This window comes from Heloderma suspectum, chromosome 6 (assembly GCF_057233095.1).
Source record: "Heloderma suspectum isolate Gila_16-S chromosome 6, 16-S_ref, whole genome shotgun sequence".
Classification (NCBI taxonomy): domain Eukaryota; kingdom Metazoa; phylum Chordata; class Lepidosauria; order Squamata; family Helodermatidae; genus Heloderma; species Heloderma suspectum.
In genome coordinates this window covers 48877123-48893494 of record NC_139463.1, presented here as the reverse complement: position 1 = coordinate 48893494, position 16372 = coordinate 48877123, and the positions used below count along the sequence as shown (strand labels likewise).

General features: G+C 48.3%; 2 protein-coding genes across 3 annotated transcripts in view; one reads left to right on the top strand and one right to left on the bottom strand.

The window, feature by feature from the left end:
• Positions 1-16372, top strand: part of LOC146340798 (uncharacterized) — an 815287-nt gene that overhangs the window by 415235 nt on the left and 383680 nt on the right. The window lies entirely within an intron of this gene.
• Positions 1-16372, bottom strand: part of LOC146340800 (tetraspanin-15-like) — a 155047-nt gene that overhangs the window by 78949 nt on the left and 59726 nt on the right. For both annotated transcript variants that reach the window (XM_084807116.1, XM_084807117.1), the window contains one exon: positions 11788-11883. In XM_084807116.1, the coding sequence (XP_084663242.1) occupies positions 11788-11883 (96 nt within the window). The remainder of the gene's footprint in view (positions 1-11787; positions 11884-16372) is intronic.

The window sequence follows — 16372 nt, the reverse complement described above, 5'->3', positions numbered from 1 at the left end:
GTCACTCCCAGGACTGCTATCTAAGCTAGGAATGCTGGTGGGAGGAATCTCCGTCAGCTGTTGGCCCTGGGAAAAAGGAGCGCGCTCCTCTCCCAGGAGCAACTGCTCTTCCTCAGAATCAGAACTACTCTGGGATTCTATGGGCTCAGTGTCCACCCTGACACCCGGTGGCAAATAGGCAGCCAGTGCAGTTCCCTCAGCAGAGGAGTTATATGCTGAAAAGGGGCAGCTCCCGACAACAGCCAAGCTGCTGCATTCTTCACTAGCTCCAGCTTCTGGACCAGCCTTAAGGGCAGCCCCACAAAGCACATTGTAGTAATCCAGTCTTGAGGTTACTAATGCCTGCACCACCATGGTCAAGCTATCCCTGTCCAGGAGAGGCCATAGCTGGCGAGCCAGCCGAAGCTGGTAAAAGGCACTCCGAGCCACCGTGACCACTTGGGCCTCCAGTGACAATGATGGATCTAGGAGTACCCCCAGACCACGGACTTGATCTTTCAGAGGGAGTGCAATCCCATCCAGAACAGGCAATGAGCCTATCTCCCGGACCCGGGAACCACTCACCCACAGAGCTCCCGTCTTGCCAGGATTCAGCTTCAGTTTATTGGCCCTCATCCAGCCCATTACCGAGTCTAAGCACTGATTCAGGACTTGCACAGCCTCTCCTGATTCAGATGTCACATGGAGACAGAGCTGCATGTCATCAGAATACTGATGGCATTTAGCTCCAAATCCCCTAGTGACTGCTCCCAGCAGCTTCATATAGATGTTGAACAACACTGGGGACAAGATGGTGCCCTGCGGCACCCCATAGCTCAACTGCCAAGGGGCTGAGGAATAGTCACCCAATGTTACTCTCTGAAATCGGCCCCGTAGGTAGGACCGGAACCACTGTAACACAGTGCCTCCAATACCCATCCCACGGAGTCGATCCAGGAGGATACCATGATCGATGGTATCAAAAGCCGATGAGAGATCGAGCAGAAGTAACAGGGTTGCACTCCCCCGTCCCTCTCGATAAAAGGTCATCCATCAGGGCAACCAGGGCTGATTCAGTCCCATAACCAGGATGAAACCCATATTGAAATGGGTCTAGATAATCAGTATCCTCCAAGAGTGCCTGCAGTTGGTCTGCCATGACCCTGTCAAGTACCTTCCCTAGAAAAGGGGTATTTGTGACTGGGTGGTAGTTGTCTAATACCGTTGGGTCCAGAGTGGGCTTCTTCAGGAGTGGCCGCACTACTGCCTCCTTAAGGACAGCAGGGACCACCCCTTCCCGTAGGGAAGCATTTATCACTCCCTGGACCCACCCAATCATACCCCCTCGGCTAGCTTTTATTAGCCAGGAGGGACAAGGATCAAGAGGGCATGTGGTTGGTTGCATTATTGCAAGCATCTTGTCGACATCATCAGGCCGTAACAATAGATGGTGGCATCAAGCCACCTCGACTGGTACTGCACTAACAACAGCATCATGTTCGCTGCAGAGACAAGTGATTTTGTCCTCAAAGGGTGATGCAAAAAGGTCACAGCGGGTCCTCGACAGGGCCAGGGCCCCATTTACTGGGAAGATGTTAACAACTGCCAGACCACCTGGAAGAGCACCACTGGATGGCTACTTGAGGATGCAATGGAGGCAGCAAAATAAACCTTCTTTGCTGCCCACACTGCCATGCATTAGGCAGCTTCTCCCATCTTCTCTGAAATGGTTCCAGGGGTCAAATTGCAACCGCTGGAACAGGACCAAAATGGGCGTCCCCAATTTGCTCCCTGCGGTTGGGGTGGTGAATGGAGGACAACCATTTCAGCCCACCCCGCATCTCCCGGTTCAGTTCAAGGTGCTGGTGTGGCCCTGACTGCATGGATCAGTTTGGTACAATGAAGACTTCAAGGAAACTTACATGGCAGTCAGAATGGGACACATTGTGCCTGGGACGTCTGGACATCGGAGTGAAGCCACACCTGCTGGCATCTCTTGGCAGCCCTGCTGGAGTGGCCAGACCCATTCCTCGGGGGGCTATCGTCCGGGGTGCCGCTGCCAGGGTGCTCCCCTGTAGCCCCTGAGGTCTGTCCACTCCATTCTCCTGAGGGAGGGGCTGCCTCACAGCGGGGGGGCGGCGTACAGCTCGTCCCTCAGACTCCCCCCCTCCCCGACGTCAAACTGTATTGACTGCAGAGCTGTGCGCTGGCCAGGGAACCTGCCCCCAGTAACTGAAGGTGGTACTGCAGGCTCCAAACGCATGGACACATTTAAATTAATTTAAATTAATTAATGTGTTTTAAAAACCAAATAGCCCTAAGGAGCACACCCCTAGGGTCCCCTTACTGTGCATGCCAAGTTTCACAATCTTGTCACTATGGCGCTGACAGATACCTCCTTTTACTATTAAAGATTGTAAACCACTCTGAGTGTTGGAAAACTGGCTAATAGTTTTTAATTCATTAGCTAATTAATGGTCCAGTTGGCCATTGGGGATCTCTTCTTAAATAGAAGTGGGGGGATTCTGATCAGCAACACGCTCCCCCCCCCGTCTCTCACCGGGCGGCTTAGCAGTCATTTCAAAAGTGCTTTTAAGAGGTGCTACTGCATCCGCAAAGGGCCGCAGGAGAGATAGAGGGGCACGCCCGGCACGCCCACGTGGCCTGCACCTTGAGGAGGCAGGCCACACCGCATCTGGCCTGCTGCTGGCATGCACAGTGAGGGCTGTTCGATATGCAGATGAGAAGCCCATCATTAAGAGACCAGTCTCCCAGACCTGTAGCCATTAGGCTGTCTGGATAAAATAAGCAGAAACCAAGACAATGTATGGACTCGGACAAACGCTCTCTCATTGCATTATGATTTGTTCTATTCATTGCTTTTTAAATCGGGCTTCATATTTATGTGCCTGTGTCTTAGTGTGAGTAGGCGGGACGGTTGTGTGTCTATATGTGTGCGTGCAGCGGAGTAGATGGGAGGGTGTGTGTCTGTGTGTGCGGGGGAGATGCAGGCCGTTGCATGCAGATGTGCTGTGAGCATGGCCCTGGTGGGGTTGCCCAGGGCTGTCTGGCCAGGGAGCAAAAGCTGCTGGATGGCTGACGCTCCACCTGCCCCCAGAGAACAGAAGAAGCGGCTCGCTTGCAAGGATGGAAAGCTAAGGCCTGGCACACGGCCGCAGGCGGCAGCCTGTTCTGGGGCATCCGGTCTGGGCTGCTTCGCCAAGTCTCCCTGTATCTGCCCACCCCCTGCTTTTCCGGCGGAGGAATATGCCTTAGAGCTGGAGGCTTCAGCTTGTGATGGTGCTGGTGGAAACCCCGACAGCCCCTCTGAGGGGAGATGTGCCCAGGGGCCAGCAGAGGCAGCCCGCCGAGGGTGGGAGGTGCCGTAGCTCTGTGCTAGATCAGCTACTTGGCATGCAGAAGGCCCAGGTTCGATCCCCGGCATCTCCATTTGGGGCTGGAAAGACACCTCCCTGAATCCCCGGAGAGCCACTGCTGTCGACAGTACTGGGCCAGAGGGACCCAGGGGCGGACCTGGTAAAAGGCAGCGTCCGGTGTTCCTCCTGCAGCAACCCCCCAGGGAGCTCTGGTGGCAACTTGTGCCTGCAGCTGAGGCTTGGAGGAGCTCGAGGGGAGGTCTGTGGGGCACGGAGAGATCAGCCTGGGGTCCCAGATCAGCCATGTGAGGCTGACTTTAGCCCCCACGCAAGCCCACCCCCGCCTGCTTGGCCTCTCCCCACGACCACTGCTTCTGGGTGGGCAAAGGCGGGATGTGCTTGCTTGGGCGTGGAGGGAAGCCGTGCAACAGCTGAGCAAAGCCTCGCTGCCGCCCACAGCGGCGTCGCAGGGCTTGGCCAGGCCTTTCAACCACAATGCAGGAGCTCCGTGGTGCTCCTGATGGCCACGCAGGAGCAGACTGGCGAGACCAGTTGCACCCCAGTGCAGTTGACAGGTGAGGCGGGAGATTTCCCAGGGAGCCACGGCCACAGTAGGAGTCATGGCCCTTCCCAAACTGCCCGTCAGCCACAAAAGGTGGAGCGGGCTGGCCATGCTGCTGCTGAGGACAGTGTTCCTCCCTGGTCTGCGACACCAGAAACCAGCCAAGATGTGGCGTGGGGGGGGGGGCACAATCCGCCCCTCCCTCTCCAGCACTTGGTGATTCCCCAGCTTTTGTGTACCTCCCCCCAAAGGCTGAAATGCCTCTTGTGAGGCTGAGTTACTGGCTGAGTTACTGGCAGTAGAAGCTGTGAGCCAAAATGTGCTGCCATCTTTGGCCTCGCTCCTTTGGCCTTCAGCCCTGCCCAGCGCTGGGAAGGGGCCCCCAAGAGCGGCTCTCGCAGTGAATTCGGCCCTCAGCTCACAAGAGGCTTAACAGGCAGCCCTGCCTCATCGGGAGATCCCCATGACCCTGTCTCTGCAAGGCAAGGCTGCCGCCGGCCTTTCCCCGTGTGCGTTCCCGGGCACTGCGGGAGGCGGTGTGGGAGTGCCCCGCCTTGCCCGATGGTCGGGAGGCACCCCCAGGCATCCACCTGCCTCACAAGCAAGAAATGCCCGTCATTCTTGTACTGCTGTGTGGCGCCTCGGTGGGCGTGCCTGCTCATGGGCTAGGCCTGCTTCGGGGGCTGTGTGGCTGGGCCGGGCCCTCTGAGACACATGGCTGTGGTGCACTGCTGTGGATGGGTCTTGGGGGCGCCTCGTCTGTGCCCAGGGGTATGGCTGCTGTGAGGCCATGGCAATGGCTGTATCTTTGCAAGAGGGAGGCCATATGCCTGGCTGCATGACAGAGCACGCGTGCTTGTGTGGGTGCAGGTTCCTGGGCACTGGTGGGCTGCCGCTTTCTGCGGGGGGGCTATGGCATTGCCTGGGCTGCCTGTGTGGACGGGTTAATGATGCCATAGGTCCTGGGCTGCTTGGGATGGTGCTGCTCCTTTCCCCCGGCTGCCTCGGGTTTCTCATCTTCCCACCCTCACTGGGGAGCCGTTCAAATGCTTTGGTGCTGAGGATGGGTTGATGTCGGAACCCAGTCAAGGCCAAATTGTGAGTATAGGACCAGCCCGCCCATTTTGCTCCAGCTCGTTGTTTGTATGTATTTATTTAATCGGTTTGTGAATTGCAACCTCTGCCTACCTATGCAAATTAGTTTTATCCCTGTGCAATTACTTGACTAAAGAGCACATATGATCAATCAATTCAGATTTTTTCAAGAAGGTTGTTACAGCAAAATATCATCTTGGCTTATTATTTGTACACATTCCTGTAAACAATGATTGCGTGATTCTGAGACTTAATTCCAGTGTTTTGTGTGTAGAACCGGGGTACACATTTTCTCTTTGACAAAAGAAGAATCACCTTGATTTGTCTGACAAGTCTGCTTGTAAAGTGATCTCTGTTCAATAAACAAAAGGATCTATTCAAGTTGAATACCATGAACTGTGAATTGTAAAGGTTTTGGCCTTCTTACAAAAAGCTAATGGCTTAGGCTATTAGGCTAAAAGCTTCAGCTGTTCCATATCAACTTAACACAAACTGGTACCGTTTGAGATCAGTTAAACATTTCCAACAAATCTCTAATTCTCCCAACAGTTCATTTTCTAAACTTCAGTTAGCAACCCGCTTTTGGACTTCTACAGTGTTCCTTTTATCCCCTCACATCTGGTAGCAAAGCCAATCTGGTGCCCTGTTATTCATTCCCAATGTTCTCTGCATCTCTGCAGTTCCAGTTCGATGTGCTAGATAAGCACTGCTAAACAACAGGAGGTATTCTTTTTAAAAGCATACCAAACAAATCCAAACCACAGCATTTTCTAGCCATAAGTAACTCTCACATAAAAAGAGCTGCCATAAAGAGATGGTCTCACAATATCAAAAATGTAAGAAAATGTTCCAGATAACCAACTAGGTAGAACACTGCCATGACCCAGCTCCTCACACTACCCTGAGGAACATACAGAAGAGGAGGGAAAATACAGACGGCTCCGTTCAGGGGAGGCCGAACTGCCAGCACCATCTCCCGGCTCTTTTGTCAGAGAATGTGGCCCTTCCACCTGCCTCAGGTGCAAAGGTTGAGCCCCCAGGAACACCCACATCCCTTCTGCACTGCAGCGGCCAGTGCTTGTGGAATTGGACAAGGGGCCCTTCAGAACTGCATAGCCAGCTCCTCCGAGGTCATGGGGCCTACTATAGTACCGGCTTTGCCGACCCGCATGAGACCTCAGATGGCCTCAGCTCTCTACTGAAATAACATCTCCCCATGGCTCAGCCAGCAGTGCCCACTGGGGTGTGTTCATGGTCCTGACCTCTGCTTAAGGAGAGTTCCTGACCTGCCATGGCCTGACTCTGCCTAGCTCAGCTTGCCTAGAAGACTGTGTGACTGTTCCCACTTCCCTGTGAGTCACAAGCCCAGCGAGCCCGGGGCCTTCTGCATGCAAAGCAGGTTCTCTACCACTAAGCCATCCCCCCCCCCCAATGGCTGTATAGAAGAGGGAGTTCCATTTGGGGCAGCCTGAGAGACAGGGGTGAGAAATGAGGGCTGGGTGGCCTTACCTCTTCTAAACAGCCCTTAAAAAGGTCCAGCAGCCCCGGTTGTGCCCCTCTTTGCATCCTGTCACCCTATTCATATTAATCCAAACTGATCCCCAAATTACAAAATATCTAGTATTGGCATCCAAGACAGTTTCTTCTCTAGAACATTTGCTGAAAACCCCCAGACAAACCTTATAATGTACTCAAGTGGTACTTAATGATACACTCATGAACATGACTAAGCAAAATCTTTACTTAACTTCAGAGGCTGGTTTTGAACACAACAGCAGTTTGCAGCTGCAAAAAGGGTAATTTGGAAGATTTCAAAAAAGAAAAGAAAAGAAAAAGCTTGATTGGCTGAAGTCTTTATGAAAGAGGGAAGGAGCATATATTGGAGAGAGGATTCACTCCCCCCCCCCCCATAACTGATTATGTCTTATATTACTGTTGGTTTAAACATACTATAATTTATTTTGGAGGTTTATAACCTGCTTTTTAACTAAACTCCCCTAATGGCTCACAACATAGAATACAACAACTATATTAAAATACTAAAATTTAAAAACAATAAACCAATCAAGAATAGAACCATTGTAAACGAAGAGGCAACATAGCTTCTAACACCCTATAGTTCAAAAGCCTACTGGAAAAGGAAGCTTATCACAGCCGACCCAAATGGGCCAGCACAGCAGATCTGGGGGGGGGGGGAGCAGTTCCATAGCCATGCGGCCACTATAAAAGCCTGATTACACCAGTGGTGACTAATCTCAGGTGAGCGGGTGCTGACATGTACAAAAGGGCCTCTGTTGCAGATCAAGGTAAGGCACATATTGGACAAGATTCACAAATCAAATATTCTGGATCCACCCTAAATGGTCCATAAAGGGTTAACACCAGCAGATTGACCTTTGCCTGAGAGCTACTGCTAACCAGTTAGAGCTCTAGGAAATTCGGGTGTGATACGTGCCATGCAGCTAACCCTGGATGAAAGCCATGGTGGTGCATTCTAGGCCAGCTGAAGCTTCTGCACTGTCTTCAGTGGCTTCCCCATGACTTGCACCAGAAAAAATGGCAAAATGTGCCCCTGTGATGGAAGTGGCCCAAACTAGAGAGAACAGAGTACTGGTTTGGCCTCTTTTTGATGAAGCCCAGGTGGTTTATCAGGATACGTCCCCATTGAAATGCTGCTGCCCATTCATAGGCTCCAATTCAGAGAGACGCAAGTGCTAACGAGGTGTACGCTTGGGTGTTTTCAGGGTACAGACTTCCCCCTTTGTTTAAATGGAACGTGAACAATGCACATATGGGAGTGTGTGGAGATATCCTGAGCATGTGTATGTATGGATCAGCTTATATATGTGCATCTCTTGTGGCCTGGAAAGTATAAGATGGAGTTGCTTGTAGGGTGGCCATGTTATGGTTTTACTTCGTTTGAGGTAACTACTTATAGTTCCATACTCTGGAAGTCTTTCGCTGGCTGTTAACTCCGCACAGCAGGTAACAGTGCTCCTAAACAAAGTGTACACCTACACTTGGCGGGTTGCAACCCAGGTTTTGTACTAAAAGTAATTACAGTATAGGAATTCTTGAATCCATTTCTTTATTTTATTGACACAAATAGACATTTTCAACTGCTAAAGTGTTTAAAAACAACCAAAGTTTTCTCAGCATTTCTTGTTGTTACAAAAGGAAGCATTACCAAGCCTATTTTGCTTACCCTTCAATTACTATGGAATTGTCTGGCATTATCACAGGCAAGGAGCTTTGATATCAAAGAAGCTCTCTGACCCTCCAATCAGGCTATATTTATACAGTTTCTAAAATATTGCGTCACTATTAATATTAATTGCTATTTCATAAATCTGGCCTCACAAAGACTTCTAAAAGAATCCTACATGATTAGAACACAAACAGAAAAGCTTAAACATGCAAGTTTCAAGTTAGATACAATTAATTTTGATATATGCCTTTGACAAAGTGATTTCTTACTCAAGGTTTACTAATTAAATCGAAGTGCACAAATTTTCTAGACATCTATATATCAAGCTTTTTAACATTTATACTTTACACAATATTTTTGCTCATTAAATGGTAAGTGAAAATTTAAGTACACTTTGACCTTAAATAATACAGTTTGATGTTTCCATCTGTCACATAACCACTTTCACCTTTAGTGATGAGCTTTAATTCAGCATTTTCTCTTTGGATATCATACAAACTGCTTTGCCAATTACATTTTGATAACAGTTACCTAAAATTCATTGTGAACTCACTTTGCATTTCCCCTATTGGTACCAGTTACCCTGTTATTTATTTAATTATCTGGATTGCTAATTACTGTTTATGCAGCATGCTTAAACTGCCTGGGGCTTGCAGCTCCATGACAATTTTTGCTTTTGAGGGGCGGGGCAGGGCAGGGGGAGATAGTCACTTTCTTCAGCAATCATTTTGAGCACATTAAGGACTAGATCACCAGCCTTTTGAGGCAGATCTATGACAGACCTGCATCCTGCTTTACAGAGGAGGTTTCTTTATCTGAACGGGTGTCCAGTCCATGTCTGGTTTAAAGATAACTGTGATGCTGAGCTGCCCTTCAGTGTCTATTTCTCTAAAGCTGCAACCATCATTGAGCAGGATGCTGGCAACAATAGCCCACTTGGAACGCCACACATATTTTCCAGGGTTTCCAGAGCCACAAAACAGGAAGCCTTTTCATATATCCAGGCTGCCAGAGATAGTTAAAGCCATCTCCTTTTTAATTAATACTTTGATAGCCCATCCCCTACGTGCCACTCCTCTGATTGGTGAAACTTGTTGGGCAGTCACCCTTGCCCCCCACCCCAACATAATCTCCCCTCCTTACCCCCCACCCCAATATAAAGCCTAATAAAACAGGGATATGGTTCTTTATTCCTTGGGTTGTTACACCGGTCTCTGGTAATCTCTTCCTGTGATCACTCAAAGATTCTGCATGTGTTGCAACTCTCCAGGTGACCTCTGCATTGTGAGAGTTTTAACTCAAAGAGGTTTGTGTAGGTTAGCAAGTTTTTTTTACTTTATTTTCAAGTACCCACTCTTCAAGTACCCACCTTTTGTCTGTTGTTATACTTTCTAAATAAGTAGCTTCTTTCAATTTGGATCTGAGTTCTGACTGTGAATTTCTGGTGATTCAAGAGAGGCTTCTCTCCCCCTCACCTCCCTAGCAAGTTGGTTTGCCTACCAGTGTTTAATGACTTATGCCTATGGGCAAGTGAGGGGAAAACCGGTGGTCTGCCTGCGGCTGGGAGGTTTCAGCTCATTATTACCTCATCTCTGGCAGATAACTAGCTTGGAGCTCTGGGGTCCCCCTACCCAGGATTAGAGGAAACAGGGGTGGTGATGGCATCCTGACAGTCAGACAGAAGTGTGCACAACTGGCCTGCCTTACAAGGCCACTGTGGCATTTCAATAACCATAAGAAGGAAAACAGGGACCTTGAAATTGCCCATCAAGAGTAAGCACTTGGAAAGCAGACTGAAGAGCCACGCAGGTCACCTGGTCACAGTCTCTCCCCCCCGCCGCCCCATGAGAGGAATTCTATTTGTATTTAACATTTCATAATTATGTCCGAATCTGCACCAATACATATAAAATCAGCACATGCAAATTTTATACAGACTTGTATCCTCTTGTCCTCTTTTTGGGTGATGCCTTAATTGCCCCATCCTTAAGAAATTCTGTAGGAGTCCATGATTTGGTAACTTTTAGGGATGGTGCTAAACTTCCCAGATTCCCAAGTACTAGTTGGAGCAGACCAATTTTCAGATGGGGCCCAGGACCTGCCAATTCCCTGGGGGTGCCGAGTTTGGACGTAGCATGCAGGATGAAGCCTAGCATGGGCCTAGAGAGGTCCTTGGGCCTTGCTAGGCTTCACCTAACGTGCTCTGAAGCCCCTGGTGCATATTTTGTTGACTGCATTGATCCTGCCCTGTGCCAAAGGCCTCTGGAGAAACTTGCAAGTCCTGGGGACATCTCTGGCCCCAACAGACTTTCTCCAAGGACTCTATTTTGTTATGGGGAGTATGAGATCATCTGTCTCCTGCTGTGCTGGAGTCTTCGTGTTTGTGCAGAAGGCCATTCAGAGTCCAAAATGAATTGCAGAATCAATTCCAGATTGCACAGTCCACTTCAGAGCCTTTGACAGATCAAAACCCTTTTGTTGTGGAATCAGTCAAAACGTTTTGGAGCACAGCCTAGCATCCAACCTATCCCTAGCAACGTTCCCTGCCCATATGTCATGACCCCTAGCCTTTAAGCCTTCCAGTGTGTGAGCTGGAAAAAGTGCAGAAAAGAGCAACTGAAATGATTGAGGGGCTGGAGCAACTCCCCTATGAGGGAAGGTTATAACAGCTGGGATTGTTTACCTCCAGAAAAAAAGGAGGATAAGGGGAGACATGATAGAGGTGTATAAAATTATGCGTGGTATGGAGAATGTGGATAGGGAGATTTTTTTCTCCCTCTCATATAATACTAGAAACCGGGGTTATCCCACAAAGCTGATTGGTGGGAGATTTAGGACTTCTTCACACAGTGCATAAACTATGGAATTTGCTACCACAAGATGTAGCGATGGCCTCCAATTTGGATGGCTTTAAAAGGGGGTTAGATAAATTCCTGGAGGAAAAGGCTATCAATAGCTACTAGTCCTGATGGCTATGTGCTACCTCTAATATCAGAGGCAGTATTCCTATGGTATACCAGTTTCTGGGGAACATGAGCAGGAAGGTGCTGTTCCACTCGTGTCCTCCTTGTGGGTTCATGGTCGACAGCTGGTTGGCCACTCTGTGAACAGAATGCTGGACTGGATGGACCCTTGGTTGATCCAGTATGGCTCTTCTTATGTTCTTAAATGAGGATTCTGATGAGGATGAGGCACAGGCTACTTCCTCAGGGGTAGGACAGTCAGTGCCTTATTCAGGCCCTCCCAGCCAGAGGACACAGCCCTGCCATCATCCTCAGGCAAGGGCACTTTAACAATCCAGTCAGCTCCTTCAGGAGGAGTGGAGCTGATCATACTACAGGTGTTGTCAGCCTACATAAGATTTCAGTTGGCTTTAGCTACCCTCTAAGACAACATCCTCCTGTTGTCCTAGTAGGAGTCTCAGCCAGCATGATGCACTTGGAGCTATCCAGGGTCCTGCTTTCTTCCTGCCTCGATCTTGCTCCCAGCTTCCCCTGAGAGCCTCAAGGGACCACAGAATGGGACACAATTTGGAGAAGATACTACTTTCAAAAATAAGAACTTACCTTCTGTTGGACGAAGTCCATAATATTTTTGAAGTCCAAGTCATCATAATAGTGTTTTATTCCATCCTGAATGCTGGAATGAAATACTGCATTCATCTGGAAAGGAACAGAGTCCAATATGTGAAAAAAGGGCTCTTCAACAAGGCTTTTGTGCCACTTGGCAGGCTTAGTTAGGGGACTTTACTATTGCAACCACCACAAATCTTGTGCTGTCGAAACATCAGATGCTAAACAACTCCCACCCTTGGAAGACAGTACTTGCTTTGGAAAGATGATGTTTTGAAATAAACATGGTCCATTTCTCTTAGACCTATATTGTCAAAATTATCAAACACAGGCGAGAGACTTGGAAGTCTAGTTGAGGTGGCCATTTGGTGCTCTGAAGCCACGGAGAGCGTGGGCGGGAGTGGGGGGAACTGTTGGCACACTGGGCCAGTGTTAGAGTTGTAAGCCCCATGAAAGGTCCTGCTCTGGCCAGGCTGAGGGCTGGCAGTGCTGAGCAAGGTCTGAGGGAAATCCAGCCCGGCGTACAGGGCAACCAACAACAAGGAGCTCAGTGTGGCTGCAAGGAGCAGGTCTCAGGTAGCCCTATTGTGTTCCAGCCAGGCTGAGAGCCTGGGGGATGGTGAGGGGCTCACTTACACCCAGGTCAAATTGACATGTGTATGAGAGGTCAGTGGTGCAAGGACAACAGAGTATGGCCGTCAAAGTGTGGCCATCTGAATTTATTGCCCAGGCCAGAAATCCTCCCTCAAACAGAGCTCCTTGGGTTAACATGTTTTGTTTTAAAATATTCTGGCACCTTTGGCTGAATCCCTGAGGTTGTGTAGGGTGTTTCTCCTTCTCCTCTTTTTTTTCTTTCAAAAATGGAAGGGACCTGTTTTTTCCCAAGGGTGAGCCGAGTCTCTTTCTTTCCTGAAGGGGACCTATTTGTATTTTTTGTGTATTTCTTGGACATAACTAAAATAAAATAAGAGACCAGAGTGTCTCTGAGCACATGTAAAGTTCCTATGTGAGGAGCACCAATCTTTTGTTTTTGTAATGGCTTTTAGAAGTATCGAAACAATGAAGACCCTGAACACATTCTTGGAACTAGCCATCCTGGGCTTTCCATCCCCTCCAAAACAAGCATGAACACCCACCCAGGCACACAGCAGATGTCATGTTCAATGCTGGGTGTTGAAGCCAAACATAGAGCTGATCAGCATAAAAAAAAGATATACAAATGAAGAAGCAGAGCTACAGGAGAGAAAGGCCGCTCTGTATGGGGTATTAACATTGCTTTTCAATTTTTAAGCAGTTGCTTTTGATAATTTAATTCAATTACGCACATAGTTACATTTAGTGAGAAAGATGGGGGGGGGAAGATGGGTCCAATCAAAGACTCTTCCCATAATTCCTAGAGCATATACCCTCAGCGTTACTTTGACATGTCAGGGACTTCAAGTTAAGCAGAAATTGAAACGAAATTTTATTTTACAGATGCTTTAGAAGCGTCCTGCACCCTCAAAGCTGAGGCTCTAATGCCAGATTGAGAGGGCTTCCCAAAGAACATTTGCAGTTTTGACTCCTGACAAAGTCCCATCAGGCACAAACACAGAGAAATATTAACGAAGGGAACTGTTTCAGATTTTTGGTCTGAGCACACACGTGCACACACACACTCACAAACCTGTTTTGCCTAATTAATTCTGACATGAAAATTACAGCGGTTGGGTAAGCTGAAGAATGAATAAAAAAGCAAAATCTTAAAGAGCAGAGAAGACAGACTCAGAGAAAAGTGAAGGTATGTCAAGCTAGAAAAGATGTAGATGGTATTAAAAATCCTGAACACCAAGAATTATCTGATGCAGAAGTTGATTAAAATGTCAGTTCTGAATCCTCCATACAGAAGAACAGGCTGCCAAGTACTTTCCCCTTGAATCACCAGCACTAATGTAAAAGGAAAACCCTACACTAACGGGTGCAATCCTTTGAGAGCCGGCGGCCTGGCCCCTGTTTGAAAAGAGGAGTGTCCTGCATAAGAGGTTCTCTCCCTCATGACGGTTTATTGGCCCATTTGTAGAGCAGGACCATCACCTAGTCGCTTGCTGGTCAGTGGCCGGGGGGCCAAAAAAAGAGGCTCCATGGCAAGTGTGTGGCTGGGAATTTGGGGGATGAGATTTGCAGGGGAGAAATGTGTGTGTGTGTGTGTGTGTGTGCTTAGCCCTTCTCCCACCCCTGTCTATAACCCACCCAGCTGCTTTTCCAGATGTGTATTCCCATATATGGTGGTTTTCAGACATGGGAAGAGTAGCTGGGGGGGGGGGTGCAGAGGAAAGACTGGGACTGCCCGGCCATTGCTCCTCCCGGCAAAGCTTTCCACCCCCTGCTGTCTTGCAGCAGAGGGGCGGCAAAGGGGTTCCCAGCCACAAGACATTTAGAAGGCCCTGAGCGACTGAGGGGTGTGCTCCTGCTGCTGCTGCCCCTTTCTGTGACTGCCAAGAATCACTCCCTGGCCTCCTTGCTTTGGTTCCAGCCTCCCAGCAGCCTCTACAGAGGGGAGCCGAAAGAGGTTGCAGGCTGCTCCACAGCTCCTGCTTAAAGCTCACTGGCTGTGCATCAGATTCGCTACCTTGTTCATCTGCTTCATTTGCCTCGATGCTCTCCAAATCTGGCTTTGTCTGTTTGGCTTTCCCTGCTCTGTGATCCCAAAACCTTTGGCTTACAGGGCTGGGAGCAACCGCTTGAGGTTTCTATTTGACCAAACTGCAGGACAGCCTCTCTGCACGCATCTCTGTCCCTGCTCACATCTCTGTCTGTAAAGATTCCAGTCCATTTATAACCCCATTAATGGTGGACACTAGGACATCTTATTCCTCTTTCACCCGCACTATTGTAAACCCCCAGGAAAAAAATACACACACATTAGTGCTGCTCGTATACATTTTTCTCTTCATCTGGCAATCACGACTACACATTAAGTTTTAAAAAGCAATGCTGCTCTGATTTGAATTTTTTAATCCAGTCACAGAGCTGGGGTCTTGAGGTTAAATTACTGGAGATCCAAATTCCCTCAGTTAAAAGGGGAAAGCTGCCCCTCCAAATGAACGCTATCAGTTCTGAACTTGTGGAGAGCATTAAACTCTTCAGAAATGTGTTGCTCCGTTTTGCTTTGACATGTTCTTTGAAGTGGAAACTCCTGACTAGCATGCCTAAAAAATGAAGGAAATACGGCTCCTGAAAGTTGTAATTCAGAAATAAATCAGACATACTATGGGGAGACAGCATTCTGTTTTGTAACACAGACCTGATGATTATTATTTTTAAATATAGCAGCAGCGGGAATCCCCCAATCTGATTGGGTCTGTACTGGGGGGGGGGGGATTTAATTTTTTTGCCCTCATCATGGTCCCAGTCTGGATTAGTTCCCCCTTAGCGGCAGTGTGTGTGTGATCTGAACTGGAACTGTGGTGGGAGCAAAAGGTTAGAGTTGCCCGTTGTGGCCCAGCCCAGACCTCCGCTACCACTCCCACAGCTGCTACTCTCTGTCAGAGTATCTGTTTTGGTCCCAGGACTGCAGTTTTAGAAACCAGCCCGTTGTCTGTCTAAAGCAATTTTGCAGCTGCCTGTGGTGGCGGCAGCAGCAGTAGGAGCAAGAGAAGCTTTCCCCTATGGACAAGGGGTGGGGAGGGAGGTACTGCTGCTCACTTCACTGCCAAAGTAAGCGTGCCCCACCACTGAAACGATTGAAATAATTCCACCCCTGAAATGGTCTCCTCCCCCAAATTGCTGAAATGTCCATTTTGCTGATTTTCAGTACAGAGCCAGTCTCATCTATATAGATCACATTCTTGCCATTACCGAAACTTACAACTGATCATTAGGATTAAAATCAGGGTCATAGATAATGGGGTTCATGTGGGAGCAAGTCGTTTCTCACTGAACAACTGGACAGGATACTGCCTTGCACATGCTACCATGTGCCTCTGGTTCTGCAAAGGCTACATATTTACTCGTGTCCTTTAAATAAAAGCAGAATGAATGGGGAAAGCAGGCACCAGGTGGCATGTCCAGAATCTGGACAAACCCTGGAGGAAGAGGCCTTATTGTAATCCTAACCTGGGGCAACAGCTACTCTGCACTCATGGTGAATGTGCACTGGGGGAAAAAAACACTTTTGTTTTTCAGGTTTAACATTATTTTTGTAATGTCTTTATTTCATATTCATATTTTGTTAATTGTTACTCAGTTCATCCATTGTTGGATTTCAGCTACATAGTCCCAAGTGTCCTTGGTGGTGGGGCAGGAAGGAGGAGGCTTCCTCCCCTCCATCCCAGCCATTTGGGGGATGTGGTCTTTCTTCCCCACCCCGAATGTCAATGGAGACAGTGAGTACAGAATTCAAGCAGAATAGTTCTGAATGCAAAACAAAGCGAAAACAAAAACAATCTGGAACCCCCCCAAAGAAATAACATTTTAAATCAGAATAAATTAATTTGGATTAATGTCAATTTGTATTTATTCCAATTTAAATACAAATGGGGTCTTTTATATATTTTTGCTTTTTTCTTCCAGATTAAATGAATTTACATCCCTAGTCCCT